This window comes from Podarcis cretensis (genome assembly GCF_951804945.1).
Source record: "Podarcis cretensis genome assembly, chromosome: 13".
NCBI lineage: Eukaryota > Metazoa > Chordata > Lepidosauria > Squamata > Lacertidae > Podarcis > Podarcis cretensis.
The window spans coordinates 38,508,236-38,528,059 of record NC_137182.1 but is presented as its reverse complement, the minus strand read 5'-3'; the positions used below and the strand labels follow the sequence as shown (position 1 = coordinate 38,528,059).

Below are 19,824 nucleotides of genomic sequence, written 5' to 3'. Positions count from 1 at the left end.
AAGACCAGGGTTGGCTTCAAAGGGTGGTCAGGTTGGGCATTTGCAAAGGCCTCGTGTTTGGCAGATGGGCCCACAGTCCCAAGTGTCACCCTCTTTCAGTTCAAGGGGACCCACTGAAGATGCTTAATTTAGGGATTCCCCAAATCCTGGAACCTGCACTGCTACCCCCCCCCCAATATTTTTATTGATTTTGCAATAGTATTCATTAAATGAACACAATGACTTTCATACAAAGAAAAATCATGTCATTGTCTCTGCTTCTCCTCCTGTTGCCAGAAGCCTAGTAAGTATTCTTATGAATATTCTATTGTACGCCCTTCACCCATGTTTACTACCTACTTTTGGCATTCTCTCAACAGGGATCTTATATGTCATATCATCAAAATCTCTTGAACATAGTTTTAACACTGTTTAAGAGACAAACTACACATGACCGTTGTCTAAATCCTTTGCGTGACTAAAGGCTGTTATGGGGTGCTTGCTGGATCAGGGAAATAGCTTGGGGTGTAGGTGTTTAATGCTTACACCTCCTGTACTCTAAGCCTAGGGCTTCCTGATCAGAAGGTCGGCGGTTCAAATCCCCGCGACAGGGTGAGCTCCCGTTGATCAGTCCCTGCTCCTGCCAACCTAGCAGTTTGAAAGCATGTCAAAGTGCAAGTAGATAAATAGGTACCGTTCCGGCAGGAAGGTAATCAGCATTTCCGTGTGCTGCTCTGGTTCGCCAGAAGCAGCTTAGTCATGCTGGCCACATGACCCGGAAGCTGTACGTCAGCTTCCTCGGCCAGTAAAGCGAGATGAGCGCCGCAACCGCAGAGTCGTCTGTGACTGGACCTAATGGTCAGGGGTCCCTTTACCTTTAACTGTGCTGTTTTCCTGATCTAAATCCTCTGTCGCCCGAACACATGCACACTTGCTGTTTGCTCTGTGGCTGAAAACATTCCAGCATGGTGCATGCAGTCCCCCTGCGAATCCACTTAGTAAGAGCATAAAATAAAATGTCTAGAGTTCAATGAGGATTCCTGGTGAAATGTGTACTTTGGTCCTAAGAGCCATGTGTTGGAAGATCCACCTCCGTGTCAGGTGAATCAGGAGTGCTGCACATACGTAGCAGAATGAAGTGGGAGTGAAGTAATTGATAGAGTTCTGAGGTTGTAGAGTGGTCTGTACCACTTCAGACTGCAGGTGAGACCTCACATTTAAATACCTTTCTATGTAAGGAAAGCAAGGAGACCCACTTCCTGCACTTGCAAATGAGCATGGCAGGGAGTTAGCTGGGCAAGAATTTTTCTCCCTGACGTACTAGATTTCTCCTTGTGGAGAGCTTTTACCTGGATGAGTGTTCAAAAATGTGGCACACACACACACCACCCTCTCACAGCGGTCTGAAGTGGTACAGTCTGCTCTGTGGCCTCGGGATTCTACCGCTTCATCCTGCATGCTTACGTATGCCAGAGCTCAGTTTCATGGGAAATTATTACACCCCAGTGAAGTTGTGTAATTGAGTGACCTGAATGTGAAATCAACAAGCGTCCACTTGCTCTAAAAAGAAACATAATTGACAAGGAGTTTAAAACACCCACTCACCCACCCTCTGTCCAAGCCGCTGAGAAGAACCATGGGAAGTAAGCTTGGGCTACCAATTTTTGCAAGAGACTCCCCTGTTTTAAAATGACATTCAGATGGAATGTGAGAATGACAAGGCAGGCAGCTACGTTGGAGATAGGATCCCTTTTGCCTGAAAAGCCAGAGTCTTAGGCTGCCTGCACACCATTTAAAGCATGTTGTCGTTTACCCCCTTAGAGAGTTACAATTGCCAGCACCCTTAACAAACGATAGTTCCCATGATCCTTTGAGGGAAGTCATGTGCTTTAGATGTGCGATGAGTGTAGCAGCCCTCCTGTTCCTGGCGTGCCGTGTTGGGGTGTGGAGTGGCCATTCTCCTGTATGCATTTCTGGGACCACTTCATACCTCTAACCTTATCTTAGCTCTGCCTTGCATGCAGAAGGTCTCATGTTAAAGGACTCCTGCCTTAAACGATGGAGAGCCACTGCTAGGTGGACAACACCGCGCTAGGCGGACCATTGATTTGAGATGATAGAAGGCAGCTTCCTGTGTTCCTATCTCCTTCTAAAATGAAGCCAACATAGGTGTAGGGCTGGTGTGCGCAGCTGGAGAAAATGGCCTCTCTGGTAAAATTAGGATCACTGCTGGACCTAATTAGGCTTGTGGGCTGGAGGTTTCCCATATTTGCTCCAACCACCACACTCTGCACTGTCTCCCCACATACATACATACATGCATTGTTCTTCCTATTTATCCTTGCCTGCATTGCCCCGCTATTGCCTCCACTGGGTCTGATTTCAGATTGTAAGTTCCTTGGCACGGGGACCTGCCTTCTTACTGCTCTGTACAGCTCCGTGCATGTTGCTGGTGCCATATAGATAACAGAAAACCTTTAAATTCACAAGAATGAAAACTAACCTGTGTGCCTGCCAACCCACGTCCCTGGTAACATGTAAAGGTTGGTACCTGTACGTGGAATATGCTTTAATCCTAACTTGATCCAGCGGGAAGCAGGTCTACACACAGTAACTTCCAGCCACTTGTACGCAGAATAAAAAGCTCTCTTGTGATCATGCATAAATTAACACATTACCTTTCTGATATGAGTATTATTACAAAGGTGGAGAGTTGGGGAGGTGGTAAGTACTGTGTGGAGGAGCTGTATGGTACTGGAATGGCATGGCTAGTGAGTGTGCCTGCTTGTATTTTTCAAACATCATGTGAAAAGTGGCCATCAGAGCCACCATGATGACTACAGTGCTGCTGCTAATGAAATCCTGGCTGTGTTCTCTCTCTCCCTTCCTTCCTCCCTCTCCCTGCCTTAACCCTCCTCACCCTTTCCCCCTTCTCTGTTACAGGTTTTATGCTGCAGAAATTGCTATTGGCCTGTTCTTTTTGCATAACAAAGGAATTATTTACAGGTGAGTCTATTCTGTTCTCTATAGAGGTCCCAGACTCGACTGCAAAACCCCACTTTCCCCCTGAGTATCCAGGGGTTCTGGCTCCATCTCTTCTTCCCCCCCCCGACCCTCTCTCCAAATCTCTACAGGACTCCTCCCTCCCTCCCTTCCACAATCAAGATTCTAATAGGCAAAAAATGCTGGCAATATTACGATAAATTCAACAGAGTAAATAAGTTTTGATGGATGCAACAGTGGAAAACCAATTTGAATAGTTATTGTAAAAAATGTGGGGATGTAAGGTATGCAAAATGAACCATGGAAGGGGAAGAAGGGAAGTCATTGGATATTCTAAAGTATGTAAAATGTTTATTTGAAATCGTAAAACAGAAAAAAAAAATTATTTTTAAAAAAGAGATATTCTAATAGGCAAATCATATTTCATTCTGGGTTGTCCTCTTGGAACTAGGAATGGGGGAGGAATTCAGTTTGCATTTAAAGGTGAACATGCCTTATTTGCACTTTCTATAACACTGCACGAACTGAAACATAGCCAGTGGTTGTAATGCAGGCTTCTCTTAATGTTCTCCAGCCAAGTAATGTGCACAAAGATGCATATCCTAAGATAAAGTATGCACAAAGATGCAGATGTACACATGAAAATTACTTACAAAAATGCATTATATTAGGGGAAATTGCTTTGCAGAAAAGTGCACATCAAGAAAAAAAATCATACTAGAGTGCTGGTGAATTTTCACAAGACAAAAAATCACAAATTGATGTGGAAGACTGAATTTCAAACTGGAAAAGTGAGAAACTGGGAGAAGCTGAAATTGATGAATCTGCCCATCCCTTCCTTACTTGGAGGATGTAATTCCCAGCTGTAATTTGGCGCCCTTGGGACGCAGGTGGCGCTGTGGGTTAAAGCCTCAGCGCCTAGGGCTTGCCGATCGAAAGGTCGGCGGTTCGAATCCCTGCGGCGGGGTGCGCTCCCGCTGCTCGGTCCCAGCGCCTGCCAACCTAGCAGCTCGAAAGCACCTCCGGGTGCAAGTAGATAAATAGGGACCGCTTACCAGCGGGAAGGTAAACGGTGTTTCCGTGTGCGGCTCTGGCTCGCCAGAGCAGCGATGTCATGCTGGCCACGTGACCCGGAAGTGTCTTCGGACAGCGCTGGCCCCTGGCTTCTTAAGTGAGATGGGCGCACAACCCCAGAGTCTGTCAAGACTGGCCCGTACGGGCAGGGGTACCTTTACCTTTTACTTTACCTAATTTGGCGCCCTCTGCTGGGCACTCCTATTGCTTGCTTTGTCTCTCCTTCCCAGGGATCTGAAACTGGACAATGTAATGTTGGATGCTGATGGTCACATAAAGATTACTGATTTTGGGATGTGTAAAGAAAACATTTTTCCTGGCATCACCACACGGACCTTTTGTGGAACACCGGACTACATCGCTCCAGAGGTACAGAATGCTCCTAAGTCTCCCATCCCCAATCACACAACTCACCACCCTTCCAAAGAAACATCAGGTTCCTTCTGCTCTAATCTAAACTCTCCCCAGGAATTTAACCTTATAGGTTAGACTTGCTACCTTCTAAAAACTCCAGAGCCCTGGTTTCAAATTCCTACTTCTTATGTTCGGATCCAAAACAACTGTATGTGACAGGCACACCCATTATTGTATATTTCTGTGCCTGGGGTCTAATTTTACAGTTAAATGTGTGGGGTTGTGAGTGGAATAGTTGACCTCCTCCCCTGCCTTAATTCGTTGTGTTCTTTTCATAATCTGTTTGACCCTCAGAGCATTCGGGACAAAGCAGGTTGTTGAATGAATGAATCTGCTATCCCAATTCACCCTGTTGCCAGGAATCTTGGCTCTTAGCTCTCCAATGCATGCCTTGGTGACTTATAGACGAGGTTACTCCCCAGAGAGGCTCACTTTGCTACTTCTCTATTAGTTTTTCAGATATTGGGCAAAGGGAACTTAATTTCTAAGGACATTTGGGACCAATTGAATCGTGTTTGTTGCTTCTATTGGAACTTCTTGGTTTATATGGTTTGGATTTCTGTTATTGGTTGTTATTTACTATGTTGCTTATGGTTTTAGAGTTTATTTTCGTAAGCTGCTTTGTTGGACCTGTTTGGGTAAAAAAAGTGGAATGAAAAAGGTCTGTGGGTTTAAAGGACCTAACCTCCCATTTCTACCCATCTTAGATTATTGCCTATCAGCCATATGGGAAGTCAGTGGACTGGTGGTCATTTGGTGTCCTTCTGTATGAAATGTTAGCTGGGCAGGTAAGTATGTTGAGGTGGGTTTTTTTCATGATCCAGTCCAGGTCAAGGGATACATTTGTGGTATCATGGGATGGTTTGTGACTGTTGCCAAGAGACCTCAAGGCATTAATTCCTTAGTCTAAATATTCCACCTGCCATAGTTCTCACACTAGCTTCTGGTCCACAGCCACCATTTGATGGAGAGGACGAGGACGAACTTTTCCAGTCGATCATGGAGCACACGGTGTCCTATCCTAAATCTCTTTCACGTGAGGCTGTCTCCATCTGCAAAGGGGTGAGTCCTGGCACATCAAAGAGGAGAAAGGCTTCGTGCCACATTTCCTTTTGGCTGCCCTGAAGGTTGAAACCAGGTGGTTGTGAGGGAAACAATGGGTGGCTCTCCTTGAGAATAGAAGGACTTTCAGGGAACAATTGGCCGAAAGGTGGGAGGTGCTTAACTCTGAATTCACAAGCTGATTTTTCTGCCCCTGGACATTTTTAATGGACAGCAATAATGGAGGAGCAGGGATCCACAGGGGAGAATCAGCAGGGTTGTAAAGGGTTAAACGCTTCTCCCTCTCACCCAGGGCTGAATTTAGGTTTGATGATGCCCTAAGCTATTGAAGGTAATGGGGCCCTTTATATGTCCAGCTGTCCTTTGTCAACAACAAATTGCCATTATTTTTTGTGTTGAATATATGCTATATGGTAATTTATGGACCTAATAGGTATCTAAAGCCATTTGCACATAACAAAATACGTATTTTATCAAAGTAATTGTTATATATCAAAGTAATTGATATCAAAGTAGTCTTATATTTTGGAAATGTACATCCAGTTTTTTCCCCTTTATTTTTTTTTGGGGGGGGCCCAAGAGAGTGGGGCCCTAAGCTATAGCTTGTTTAGCTTATACAGCTGTACCTCCGCTTACGTATCCCTCTGGATACGTACATAGATCGGTTTATTAGTATATCCCTCTGGATACGTAAACTTCAGGATGCGAACATGGCAAACCCGGAAGTATTTTTTTGGGTTTTGCCGCGTGCGCATGCACATAAGTGTTAATCCGCTTGCGAATTCCTCGGGATGCGGCTGGACCTCCGGAACGGATCCCGTTCGCAACCAGAGGTACCACTGAACGTAAATCCGGCACTGCTCTCACCTCGCTTCCCTCTCTTGGTACATGCAGATTGGGAGACATGCCTTTCTTGATAGAATGTCCAATTTCCATCCTGTAATAGGCAATCTCGGACTGTGGTCCGCACCCCTTAGAAGAGGAGGGTTTTCCTAGCAAATCTCTTTCTCTTTCCCCAGTTCTTGACCAAGCATCCACTGAAGCGCCTGGGCTCAGGACCAGAAGGGGAACGGGATATCCGGGAGCACGGCTTTTTCCGCTGGATGGACTGGGAGAGGCTGGAGCAGCTGGAAATCCCCCCGCCGTTCATCCCCCGCCCAGTGAGTAGCTTTGGGTCCCCAAATGAGCTCAGCCACATCCAGCTGTGCAGACTCCTGCCACCAGGTGTGAATAGGCACACACCTGTATTTGTGCATGTGGATGGGCACACTCAGGTTGTCCTACGGACCTGTGGCTCAGGCACAGTGTCACATACCTCCATTAAGAATACATGCATTGCTGTACATTACTCAGGCAGAACTTTGCATATCTACAAATCGGAACCTCTTCACACATTCATTGCAACGTGCATAGATCACTTTATTAGTATATTTACTTTCTGTATGCCTTCCTCCAAGGAGTCAAGGCAGTGTACATTGTGCCCCCTTCCATTTTATCCTCACAGCAACCTTGTGAGGTAGGTCAGCCTGAGAGTGTGTGACTGGCCAAGGTCACCTTCATGGCAAAATGAGGATTCAAACCTGAGTTTTCCCAGACTTATTCCAACACTCTTAAACTACTACACAATACTGCGTTTCATATCTATTAATATCTGTAAACACCCACAGACAGCAGCTCTAGATATATGAGCTGCAGCATGCAGAGACCTTCACACAACACAATATAATGACATGCACCAGGAAGAAATAAAACGGTGATCAAGATTCAGGGCTGTATCCAATGTTAGTCATACCCGTAGATCCATTTCAAACTCCTTTCCATTCCTTCGTCTCCCTGAGATGGAAAGAAATGTCAAACAAAACTCAGAAGGCTAACAGAGCGGTGGGGTTTTTAAGGTTAAAAATTCAGAGGTTGTGTTTGGTTTTTAATTCTGGAAACGTTATGAAGGGACGCCTTTGAAGACGTAGCAAGTTCAAGAAAGATTAAAATATGGAGAGGGAAGGGTTGTGTTAAAGAAACCAACAGAGATAATTCTTGTTCCCTTTCTCTTTCCATTTTCCTTGTTCCCCTCATCCCTCCTATTCCCCTTTTCTTTCTCTCTGCCCCCGTCCCCCCATCCAGTGTGGCCGAAGCGGCGAAAACTTTGACAAGTTTTTCACACGGGCACCTCCAGCGCTGACACCCCCAGACCAGCTGGTCCTCGCAAGCATTGATCAGAGCGAGTTCCAGGGGTTCACCTACATCAACCCTGAGTTTGTGCACCCGTCCACGTTGCGGCAGGGGAGCCTCTCCCCAACAGCCCTGCCCCTCTCTCCGACCAGCATGCCCCTCTCTCCGACCGGGATGATCCCTTCCCCAACCTCCCTGGTGTGAGAGTGTCTCCTGGATAACCCTTGACCCTAAGAACCCCAATTCAAGCCCTTAGAATTCTGCTCCCGGGAGCATGACTCCTGCTCAGAGCTCAGCCCTATAAACCCTATGCTTGACCTTATCACCCCTGCCTCCCCTAGAAAACACTTTTTTGTTGTTAATTGTCTCCAGTGAGTTGCTTCCCTCCTTCCTTACCTCCACTAGGTGAAACCCAGATCAGTGAGGTTAAGAAAGCAGACATATATCTATAGAGGGATTTTTAAACTCCACCGCCCCAATAAAATAGGAATATTCCCTAGGTCAAGGCTAATCTTTTTTGAGCATCCCCCAATTAAACAGAGTTTGCGTTGGCACAAAGAGAGAAAACTGTGCCAGGCGTTTCTGTAAAAATGGCCCTTTCAGTACTGTGTTTGCAAGGTTTCCCCCCTATAATTAGAGCAGTGGATAGCTTTCACACCATCAGAAATTCCTCCAAATTGGCCAAAACATGGGATGGCCTAAGCAGGCAAGAGGGCAAGAGACAGGACTGCCCACACTTTGTGACAAAATGATGGAAATTGTGGCTGAAATCTGCCCAGAAGACATGCCCTCTGCCCTAAATCCAGGTTGGCCACATGACTGCAAAGTTCTGGCAAATGGGTTGAGTAGGCAGTGAAATGAAGGTGTGTTGCAAAAACAGAGGTCCAAACAGGAAGCAGTCGTGGAACTCCTTAGCTCAACGTGTATTTTTCCATCCCTTACAAAAGGCCATGCGATTATTTATTTGGCCCTTGCAAATTTTTCTTTGATGAGTTTGCTTTCTTTAATGGATAAGGGGAATGCAGTGGGCATAATTATACTCTGGAATCGAAGAAGCAACCATAAGGTGAGCATGTGATCACTGACCAAAATAGCAGCCTGTGAATTATTATTCCATGTGTTGCTCTTCACTAAGGTGGGGGCTGGGGGAGGGGAGCCCACCCTTTCATTGCTGTCTGTCCTGATCATGAGCCTTTCCTTCACAGGGCCATGGCTGAGTGGTAGAGCGAAGGCCATGGGTTCAATTTCTAGCTTCTCTAGGGCTGGGAAACCCCTAAGGAGAGCCACCACCAATCAGTGCAGACAGGACAAAACTAGATTGGCCCAGTGGTCTGACTCAGTATATGGCAGCTTCCTCAGTCCCTTTGTACAGGCTTAAAATATGAAGGGATGCCTAATCTACGTTTAAATGATCCTGAGTATCTGTTTGCCTTGGAAGTAATTTTTAAATTTGGGGAAATGTCAGGAAGCAACACCTTCCGTCCCTCTCTCTCCCTGCCTCCCCTGCTGATTGACTGCTCAGATAATTTCCGAAAACCCTTCTGGTCTTCATCCCTTGTCCTGTTCCGAGATCCTAGTCCTAAATTTTGTCTCCGTGGTGCTTTCCTTACCTGCTACAGTGTGACGATGTAACCTTGAACTCGATAGATCTTACCCAACTTAGTTGGAGCCCTTCGATTTCACGCATAGCTAGGATGCCTGCCTGCACAAAAAGAGTGTAGAACCCCAAACTGGTCCTTCCTCTACACCCCTACCCACCCACCCACCTCACTCTTTGTGACACAGTCCTGCCCTTGTTGAGCCCCGATGGCTCCGTCCCCCATTGCCCCCGGCCCCCAGCATTGACACCTTTGCCTTGCTTCCTTCAACATGGCTGCTTGCATCACCCACTCAGCTGTTGAAAACCAGACTTTGGAAAGGAAGCGATGACAGCAACAGAGGTGGCACGCTAGACTCTGAGGAGAAAATATTGCCCTCCTTTATAGTAACACACAGCATGTCCAAATGCGACTTTTCTTTTGTTCTTTTCTTTCTCTCTCTCTTTCTCTGGTGCATGGACTATATTACATGAACATTATAGTATATTTATTTATTGATACCTATCTTCCACGTTTCCATCCTGCTCAGTGGACACCGCCAACCCTCTACATCTGCCCTCCCAAGTTAACACCTGGCAGCCTCTTTCCAGCTTTAAAACTCAAGGTGTGTGGTAAACTGAAGATGGCATCTTCTCTCCCCCCCCCCGCACCCCCCCCCAATTCTCTGGGACTCCTCTTAACAGATCATTTCATTTATCATGAATACCCTGTTGCTTTTTGATGTGGGAAAGACACCCTGTCAAGCTTGTGTTGTGAATATTTTTCATTATATGGCAAAAGACTGGTATTTGTTTTTACCTCATGAGGGAAGCCCATCGAGAACTGGTCTTTGTCCTGATTTGCCCAATGCTGGCGATTTCCATAAGAGCGAGTGCTTGCCATGTTAAATGGGTGTGTGTAAGATGATCCTGGGGTATCTCTGCTGTGCCAAAAGTTACAGAAACTGGTCTTAGTCGGCGACTGATTGATGGGTGGAGAAATAATTATATTCTGCTGGCAGGTCGTGTAGATGAGCCAAGCGAAAAATTTCAAGGCCATTCTCTTCCCTTCATGCATCAGGCTGCAGATTCTGGTGCATCTGGGCCAACAGTCCCTCTTTACCTTTCTCCTCTCACTTTGAAATTGGTGGAAGCTAGATTCGGCCTCTGTCACCTCATGCCTGCCCATTCTATGCCGACCTCATTCCTCCTTCTCTGGCAGAGGGTTTTTATCAAGCACCCAGCAGGCTATAGGCTTGGGCAAATGGGCGTTAAGTGGGTAGCCCTCTTCAGCCCATCCCTAACTCAGCAAGGGCATGGGGTTAAGAGCGAACATGGGAGACTAGACCACAAGTACCTTGTACCTACCTAAGGAAGAGATAGCCTGTCGTTAGACCAGAAGATGTTGGGATCCAGAACTGCTGCACTCATGAAAGATGAGTAAGATTGCTAATAGGACCGGAATTGTTCTCCTGAGTCATTTCCAGAGCTCTTTCCCCTTTGGTTTGCCTGATCCTTCCAGCACATCAGTCTTCCGCCAGTTTCCAGCCTCGGTCTTTTTTCTCTTTGCTGACATCCCTCCCACCCCCGCAGCTTGGGAATAATCCACTCACACCTCCTTCCCTTCGGCTTGTGGTTCCCTGTAGCCAGTACCATAGATTAATGGACTCACCTATGCATTTCAATATAAAAGATATTTATCCAACCCGCAGTGTGCCTTGCCTTTCTGTCTCTGTGTTGGTTGGCGAGACGTTGCGTTGTCATACTGGATGAAAGGGACTTGGGCTGCATTCCCTAAGCATCATGACCAGGGAGTAAGAAGAGAAGCGGACGGTGGGGTGGCACCCTTCACCTGACCCATGATTGCTGGAAGGTGCAGGGGAGAGGCAGCGGGGAGCATCGTCTGGTGCAAACGGGGCAGCAGGAGCATGAGATTGGTTCTGCTGATGCATTTGCACCGAGCCTACTTTGCTGCTGCTTCGCTCCTCCCCTTCTACCTCCTGGCAAGCAGCCGGAACTCAGCCAGTCTGAGGCCAGGTGAGCAGCAGGACCTCTTCACATTATAAATAGCAAATGGCATCCAACACCATGCAAACTCTGTGCAAATAAATCAGGGCGAATATTCAGTGAACAGGTCATCAGGGAGCAACAAAAGGTCCAATTTGCTGGTGCCAGTGAGAAGCACATTTGTTGCATCAGGGTGCCAAATCTTTAGAAACACAGCCTGAATTTACTGGAATGTGATTGACTCTCAGCCCAAAATAGTGACAGTCCAGCAGCAGCCCGGGTTTTAGCCACTTTTGCCCAGATGAATCCTCCAGAGATTTCTACAGAATTCCTACAAAGTTTCCATGTCCGGATCTTGTCCAGGAATGTTGTCTAAATTGATGCAACCCTATGTGGTTTAGCTGATCTCCACCTGAACAGAACTTCAGATGTTGGTCAAGCAGAGAGAATTGGGATCATCCCTGCCACATTTGGGAGAAAAGATCAGGCTATGATTCACACCACAGTTAAAGTGGAGTTGGGTGCAGACTACCCAGGGGTATACAGCATCACACTCTGAGTAGTAAAACCTCATAAGCTTAGAGGGACTTGCTCCCATCCCCAGTTAACACGGGGAGGATCACAGCCTTGTTCCGGCTTAACAGAGCAATCCTAAATAAAGAAAACTATAAATTATGCACCTGAATTACCCATTCAGGATGATTTTTTCTTACACCATCCTTTCTCTGGCTATGTTTTGCTGGGTTGCTAAGTTCTCCCAGAGTTGAAAGGTGTTTGGAATAGGTGCAAATCCTTGCCCTGCCCCTGGAACACTCCTTTTTGGGGACATGCTGATGTAAGTTACACCAGTTTTAAGTTCTGCCAGCTGTGCCCCAGTTTAGGGAGTTAAGCTGGTATATCTCCAGCTGTGCTAAGCTTAGGGACTTATGCCAGCATAGCCCCAGCTGTGCCTAGTCTCAGCGAGGAAAGACCAACACCTGCCAAATCTCATGCTGTTGGATCTTGGGTTCGGATTGCATTGTTAGGGAACCTGGTTTATGCATGCCCTTGTAAACATTAATCACATGCACTCACAGATCTACAAATCTGGGATTCTTTTGCAATATGGTTTCCACTGATGGAGTTGGTGTAGGAGGCTCCTATTTAAAGTATGAGCTGTTTAAGGGAATAATCAGAGGCTCACTTTTCTGTCTTACGCCTCCATCCCCCTCCCCTGCCACAAGCCTGTCTCCCAAATCTCCTTGATTGGGACAGTCCCCCTTGTATGTTGTCGTTTAGTTGTGTCCGACTCTTCGTGACCCCATGGACCAGAGCACGCCAGGCACTCCTGTCTTCCACTGCCTCCCGCAGTTTGGTCAGACTCATGTTTGTAGCTTTGAGAACACTATCCAGCCATCTCGTCCTCTGTCATCCCCTTCTCTTTATGCCCTCCATCTTTCCCCACATCAGGGTCTTTTCCAGGGAGTCTTCTCTTCTCATGAGGTGGCCAAAGTATTGGAGCCTCAGCTTCACAATCTGTCCTTCCAGTGAGCACTCAGGGCTGATTTCCTTCAGAATGGAGAGGTTTGATCTTCTTGCAGTCCATGGGACTCTCAAGAGTCTCCTCCAACACCATAATTCAAAAGCATCAATTCTTCAAAAGCATCAATTCTTCCCTTGTATATTTACTCCAAAAAGAGTAAGGGTAGCTACCATTTATTTGCTGTTAGCCAAATACCAGTCTTGCTTACAGCAAACACATTTTTTTGGGGTGGGGGATAATAATAAGTTGGGAGAGAGAAAGGAAGGCTTAATTGCTTAATTGTTCAGATGGAAACAGTGAAACACATACGCATGAACACCCTAGTGTGGGCACATCCCAGGACTGGGGGAAGCCCAAAAGGTTAGATCCAGGTAGATCTTTTGTTTCTGATGTTTCTAGTGACACTAGGCATTTGGCCTTCCCTTTCTTGCAGGAAAGTCAGTTTCTAGGCACTCTGCACCTCATTCCCCGAGGACTCTGAAGAACAGTGTGCTCTTTGACATTTTCAGTGGACAATTCATTTCCCCCCAAATGTAGCTAAAGACAATGGTCACTAGAGGGAGCTGCAGGACAGAGCAATGCTCAACTAATGAAAACTACTGCTTGCAACCTTCCCTGCACCCCAGCCTCAATCTAGCAAGGCTCCTGCACTTTTAACAACAGCTTTGTGTCTGGAAGAAATTCAGCTGCTTCAGGTTTTCCTATGCTCTAGTTCCTGGAAAGGAGGGCTTAAGGTGGATGGGCATTGCTGGGCTGGGGAGTGAGCCTGCTGCTGCTCCACCCTCCCAGCATCCAAAGTCTGAGGTGGCTGCTTCACTCTGCCTAATGTTAGGGCTGGCCCAGATGCTTCAACTGGGAATGTCTAGGGCAATGCCCAGTTTTTGCCCTTATCTTAAAGAGCACTATTCCATTTCCCTTTTACAATACGAGAGAAAATGTATATTCTAAAATGAGTACTGTAATTTGACCATTTGAATTATTTCCCCCCAGTTCTGTAACATTTTTAAACACTTCAGCAAAAATAACAAAGGGCACTCCCAGGCGCTCACTATTTCCAGGTGGGATTCAGTCACATACTATTGGCAAATTCAGGCTGTGCAATTATACTTGATTCGGGCGTCTTGTATGGCAAACCTGCTTCCCCCCCAAAGAGCAGACTTCCCCCCCCTCCCCAATAAGGAAAGTGACAGGAAAATGCACTGGAAAATGTGGGATGACACTGGATTTGACACAATGTCATCTAACCTCCACACAAACAAATCGGGATGAATGCTCATTAAATAGCCGATGTTATCTAACTTCCCTGCAAAGAAATGAGAACGAATGCTCAAGAAGCAGGTTGTCTGGAAGCAGCCAAGGTCCTGTATTTAACTGCTGATGCCTAACATTCCTGCCTTAGCATTCCTCAGCAAAATATAGTTTGTTTGAAGCATCTTGCAGAGGTGTGGGTGTTTATTTGTGCGTCATCCTGCCTTCCCAGATGATCAGGTTGATAGATGCCACCTGTGCGTGTTTTTAATGTGGCAGTCCTCAGTGCATGGTGTTTAGACAATATATAGACCACTTAACATTTCTAAATGGTTTGCAAGTATCATAAAATATTACAAATAAATGTGTTCCAGGTGATGCGAGTTCTGTATGTTCTGTCTACCCATGTGTTTATGTTTAATTTTATATATTGATATATATATTAACCCCAAGTGTCAGGAAGGGTCCCTGCCTCTGGGAGGTTCATAGAATCATAGAATTGTAGAGCTGGAAGGGACCCCGAGGGTCATCTAGTCCAATCCCCTGCAATGCAGAATTTTCTCACCTAAAGCATCTATGGCAGATGGCCAACCAACCTCTGCTTAAAAATCTCCAAGGAAGGAGAGTCCACAACCTCCTGAGGGAGACCGTTCCACTGTCGAACAGCTCTTACTGTCAGAAAGTTACTCCTGATGTTGAGTCGGAATCTCCTTTGTAACTAGAAGCCATTGGTTCGAGTCCCACCCTCCAGAGCAGGAGAAAACAAACTTGTTACAAGCTAAATGTTGACTGCGGTCTGTACATGGACCAAATGCAATGATAGATACAGTGGTACCTCAGGTTAAGTACTTAATTCGTTCTGGAGGTCCGTACTTAACCTGAAACTGTTCTTAACCTGAAGCACCACTTTAGCTAATGGGGCCTCCTCCTGCTGCTGCGCCGCCGGAGCACAATTTCTGTTCTCATCCTGAAGCAAAGTTCTTAACCTGAAGCACTATTCCTGGGTTAGCGGAGTCTGTAACCTGAAGCGTATGTAACCTGAAGTGTATGTAACCTGAGGTACCACTGTACTTAGACTTCTTTTCACCTGAAGGCAGGACCTTGCTTTTAAGGCTTCGTGGAAAATGTGTTTTGAGGAGAGATCTGAGGGATGAAAGAGCTGGTACCATGTTTTCAACCAGCATTTATTCACTGTGCCAACCAGTAAAACATGTTCTCTCAACTAACCAGTGTGTTCTTTCCAAGTAACCATGAGAAATCAGTAAACTTCAGATTCAGCCAGGTTCTAGCTGTAACCCATGTTTCCACCCAAATGTTGTAGAAACTACAGCTTCCATCAGCACTAGCCAGCATGACTGGCGTTCTGGAATTATGGGAGTTGTGGTCCAAAAACATGGGTGTGGGCACCACATTGGCTTACTCCTGTGCAAGATTTTGCCCGGACTCTTCCCTGCTGAACTTCCAGATTCTATATGGACTAAGGCTACCAGATGTCCCTATGTCCTGGGGACAGTCCCTGGATTTACAAATCAGTCCCCTGACAAAATCCATCTATTTAATAGGAGGTTGAAAAGTGTCCCCGGAGTCATTGAAAAAAATCTGGTAACCTTAATATGGATGGACACCATCCAGATTTTTACAGATTCAGAGAGCTGGAGATGTATGAGTGGATATGTGTGGTGCATGGCTGTGAATGGGGACATGATGGTCTGTATTTAAACCAGCTAATACACTGTCCATTGAGTGGCTGCAGCTTTAATCCCATAAAGTCACGTACCCTGTTGGACACTGGGTCTTATTTCCAAAAGCATCAGTTTTAGCAGTTTTTCTGTGTGTGCCCCTTGCATGCAGCTGTTGCTTGCAAGAGATACACGGTTGTCTGGCATGGTCTGGGTGTTTGATGGTTGCCTCCCAATTTATATTCCAGCTTGCGAAGCCTAATGAAATTGCAAAGCAGTTTTATTAAGCCTACAGTATTACTTGGAGTAGATCCTGATTACCGTAGGTGCCATTCCCATTATGTAGATATGGGCGACATTAGTGGGGTGCTTCAGTGGTGTGGAATGGCCTGAGGCTTAAAGTTAATTCATACATCATTGTGCGTGTGTGCTTTGTCTGTCTGCTTCATATAAACAGCTTGGTCTCTCTCCAGTCAGGCTGATACGTCTCTGATGTATATGTGGGTTTCCCTCCCCGCCTCCCGCTTCATGTTTCTCTATCATCTGGCTGGTGGCTGTGTTTGTGTGCTCTGTATCTCCAGGTGTTGTGGGTGTGTGAGAGAGAGGTGCTTATGTGTGTGTGACGTCACTATCTGCAGTGGTTGTGCATTCACATTCCAGTCCCCAAGTCTGAGATCGACACAGAGACAGCTGGGCATCCCTCTGCCCTCTTTCTTTTTCTCTGCAAAAGAAATGAAGATGCGAGAGGGTAGCAGCCTGCACGGGAGAGGACTAGAGAGGAGCCATTTCACATTTTCATTGGAGGCCAGGTGGGGTGGTGGGAATATTAATGAGACCTGCTCTTGGATGCATTCTAATTGAAAAACGGGTGTATTTTAATGACATTTCTTTCCTTCCCCCTGCATGTCACAATATAGCAATATTATCGACAGAAGAATATGAGCTGGCTAAAGAGAGTTGGGTGCCTGGGAAGGAATTACAGTGATGTCTAATAATATATGGCTGAAATAAATTAAAAAATTGTCCAGTAGCACCTTAGAGACCAGCTAAGTTTGTTCTGGGTATAAGCTTTTGTGTGCATGCACGCACATGAAAGCTTATACCCAGAACAAACTTAGTTGGTCTCTAAGGTGCTACTGGACAATTTTTTTAATTTCTTTCGACTGCATCAGACCAACACGGCTACTTACCTGAATCTAAAATATGCCTACCAGCCATAGGGGAGGGCAGCAGTTAGGAAAACACCTAGGTTTCTCTGGGGATGAATGTGAAAGATGGTTGGGGAATATAACAGATTTTGGATGCAGCAGAAATCAAGGGCTTCTTGGTTCTTTAGAAGGGTTGCCAACTTCTTAGCTAGCATTTCCTCCTGCACCTTTACCCAACTGGACGGCAGAATATTAGCAGATGACGATACTTGTTCTCATCCCCAAAGAGGCTTCACTTGCTGATTTAATCAGATCAAGTTCCTCTTGAAGTAAAAAAAAAAGTGCTTAAGACCCCCCCCCCCCCATTGAGTTGGCAATTTTATTCCTTAAGTGCACATACAACAGATTATGGTTGGAGCCAGGACTCCAGGGTTTGATGAGAGGAACATGCATAAGGAAGAGCTGCAGCTTAAAAACAAACAAAACCCTGGCGGGGCTTCCGTAGACGTTGATAGATAAAGAAATTTGACAGGTGCAGCACTTGGCAGGGCTGTGAGAAAGCTGCTCCTCCGGAATGGATGCCCCACCAGAGTTTCCCTCAAGAGGGACTGGAGGTTAACAAAAAGGGCGTGCTCCTGGAGGTTGCTAGGAAGCAGGCCTGCCGGGTTGTATTTTCCTGACCTGCCTCTCCCTTGCTGCGCAAAACACTGCCGAGAACCAAAAAAAGCTCCCTCGCCCTGTTTACATCTCAGGGTGTAACTGGAGAGCCTGAGGGCAGGAGGACCAGAATAACTGAGGGGAGAGACGTGTTCCTTGCTGGAGAGCATCCCCTTCTCCCTCTCTCTCTCTGCCCCCACCCCCAGTGGGGACGCCCTGTCCCCAGGCTGAGATGCTGACAAGGAGGAATGGAAGATGGCCCGCTGGCTCCCTGCGTGGCAACGGCTGGGCAGAAGAAGCCATGCACGTTTTCCAGCAATTGCTGCCCCCCCCCGCCGCCGCCTCACCTTCCCTCACAATGCCCCCCCAAAAGCCCTCCTGGCCTTGCCACAGCGGATGCCAGGCCTGGGCGAAAAATGAAGATGGCTTTTTGTATTTGGGAGGTGGGAGGTGGGAGGGGTAGGGCAGGGGAGTACCTCCGTCTTAAATTGGTTTTTGGCATTTCTCTTGTTCCAAACTGATTTTAATATTTTATTTTTTTAATTACTGTAACCTGCCCTGGAAGATTATTGTGAAAGGTGGATAATAAACTGAAACAATAATAATTCTGTGTAATGTAAACATCATTGCTGCGGTGACCAGAAGATACATTTGCTCTGATTCTTAAGAATTTGATTTTTTTTAAAAAACGGCTGTTTCTTCTGCTTTCACATTTGTGCTGTTCAAAAGGCACTACCAAAAGGCATTACCAAAAGCACATTGGAAACTCATTTTAACCAACGGGAACACTTTGACATTAATTTATTTGCCCCTGGGTCATGTTGGTCCTTCAAGGAACCTGTGTGTGTGGCATAATAATTCTAGGGAAACTTTTTATAGGGTGCACACTCTTAAAAGGGCCTGCTTTTTTAAAAAAAAAAGTTTGTGCAGGGTAGTCAGTGCAGCCTGTCTCTTTAAGAGACCGGCCTTGCCTCTATGAGAAACTCTTCTCACCCTTTTTGGGTTTGGTTACCTCCATAGCTCATTAGGGACCCAATGTAACCTTAACCTTGTCTGTGGAGCAGTTGAGTTGCTGTTCTGCTGCTCATGAATAAATGCAAGTAATGAAATGGAGATCTCCTGCTGCTTCCCTGGTATTAGGGCTGACTTGTGACATGGTTCCCCAGTGAGTACCCTTACCAAACCCACAGGATGCTACGTGGTGTTAGAAGTGGATTATGGGTTGAATAGAGCCACCTGTTTTAATACAGTGTGTGCCTGGAAATAGGCCAAGCCCCTCAAAGCCATCTGGAAATGATCCTCTGTGGATGCCACAAGTTACTCTTTACACCCTCCTGAAGTGGTTCTGGGCAATACAAACTGGTCTACCCAGCAGGGCTGGTTCACATGTGCGCACAGATCAGCAAGTAATAATGTTGGATATATATCTGAGTGTGTGTGTGCTTCTTGCCCCCCCATGCGTAAGTACAGTTAATTCTGATCAGGAATTAGCGCCTAGAGCATTCTAAATTCAATACAGTTGTGTGATTGGCATAATCCCCATTACTGCTTGTTCGCAATTAATCAGGGTGGGGGAGGATCTGAGACACAGACATCTTCGGAACACCAAAACTCTCAAGATCTCCACATACCTAGCACCCAAACCTTCGTCATTGCACCCGAGTGCCCTTTGAACCCTTTAGCGCTGAATTGGAACAAACGGCAATCGGGTTTTCTGTGGATTGCTGTTTGTTCCAATTTAGCACTAAAGAGCGGGTTTTCTGGGAGGAAGTGGCTCGGATCCATGCCTAGAAAACACGGCACAAGCAGGAAACTGCTCACACCTATGCTTTCTAGGCATGGGACAAGTATGGATGAGGCCAAACTTAGCGATGTCTCTCATCAGCAGGGCAACCATGATTATGGTTTGCCTTTTTGTGTTAAAGCTTTAAAGAGCAATTACCATTAATGGGCCCTAGGTATAAATTGACTGGGCGAGTGATGTATCTCAGTCTCATATCTTTAGGCTGCTAAGAAAATAAGGATGGAAGAAAGTCTCAGGCAGAAGGCAAAAATAAGGGGGAGAAACTGATAAGTAGTGAGGGGAGACTTAGAGATCTCAGGGAAGTTGGAGTTGTGAGGATTCTTTTACATGTATATTTTATCTACTACATTTATTTGTATTCTACCTTTCCTCCAAGTTCAAGGCAGTGTACATGGTTCACCCTCATTTTATCCTTACAGCAACCCCATGAGGGAGGTTAGACTGAGAGATCGTGACTGGTCCCAAGTTTACTAAGTGAGTTT

At 46.2% G+C, this 19,824-nt stretch overlaps 1 protein-coding gene across 1 annotated transcript in view; it reads left to right on the top strand.

Moving 5' to 3' along the window:
* PRKCG (protein kinase C gamma) overlaps positions 1-8,173 on the top strand; it is a 47,119-nt gene extending 38,946 nt beyond the window's left edge. Inside the window, exons 13-18 of the mRNA XM_079951213.1 lie at positions 2,923-2,985; positions 4,287-4,425; positions 5,178-5,258; positions 5,425-5,532; positions 6,552-6,692; positions 7,654-8,173. Of these exons, the coding sequence (XP_079807339.1) occupies positions 2,923-2,985; positions 4,287-4,425; positions 5,178-5,258; positions 5,425-5,532; positions 6,552-6,692; positions 7,654-7,905 (784 nt within the window). The 3' untranslated portion in view covers positions 7,906-8,173. The remainder of the gene's footprint in view (positions 1-2,922; positions 2,986-4,286; positions 4,426-5,177; positions 5,259-5,424; positions 5,533-6,551; positions 6,693-7,653) is intronic.
* The last annotated feature ends 11,651 nt before the right edge of the window (positions 8,174-19,824 follow it).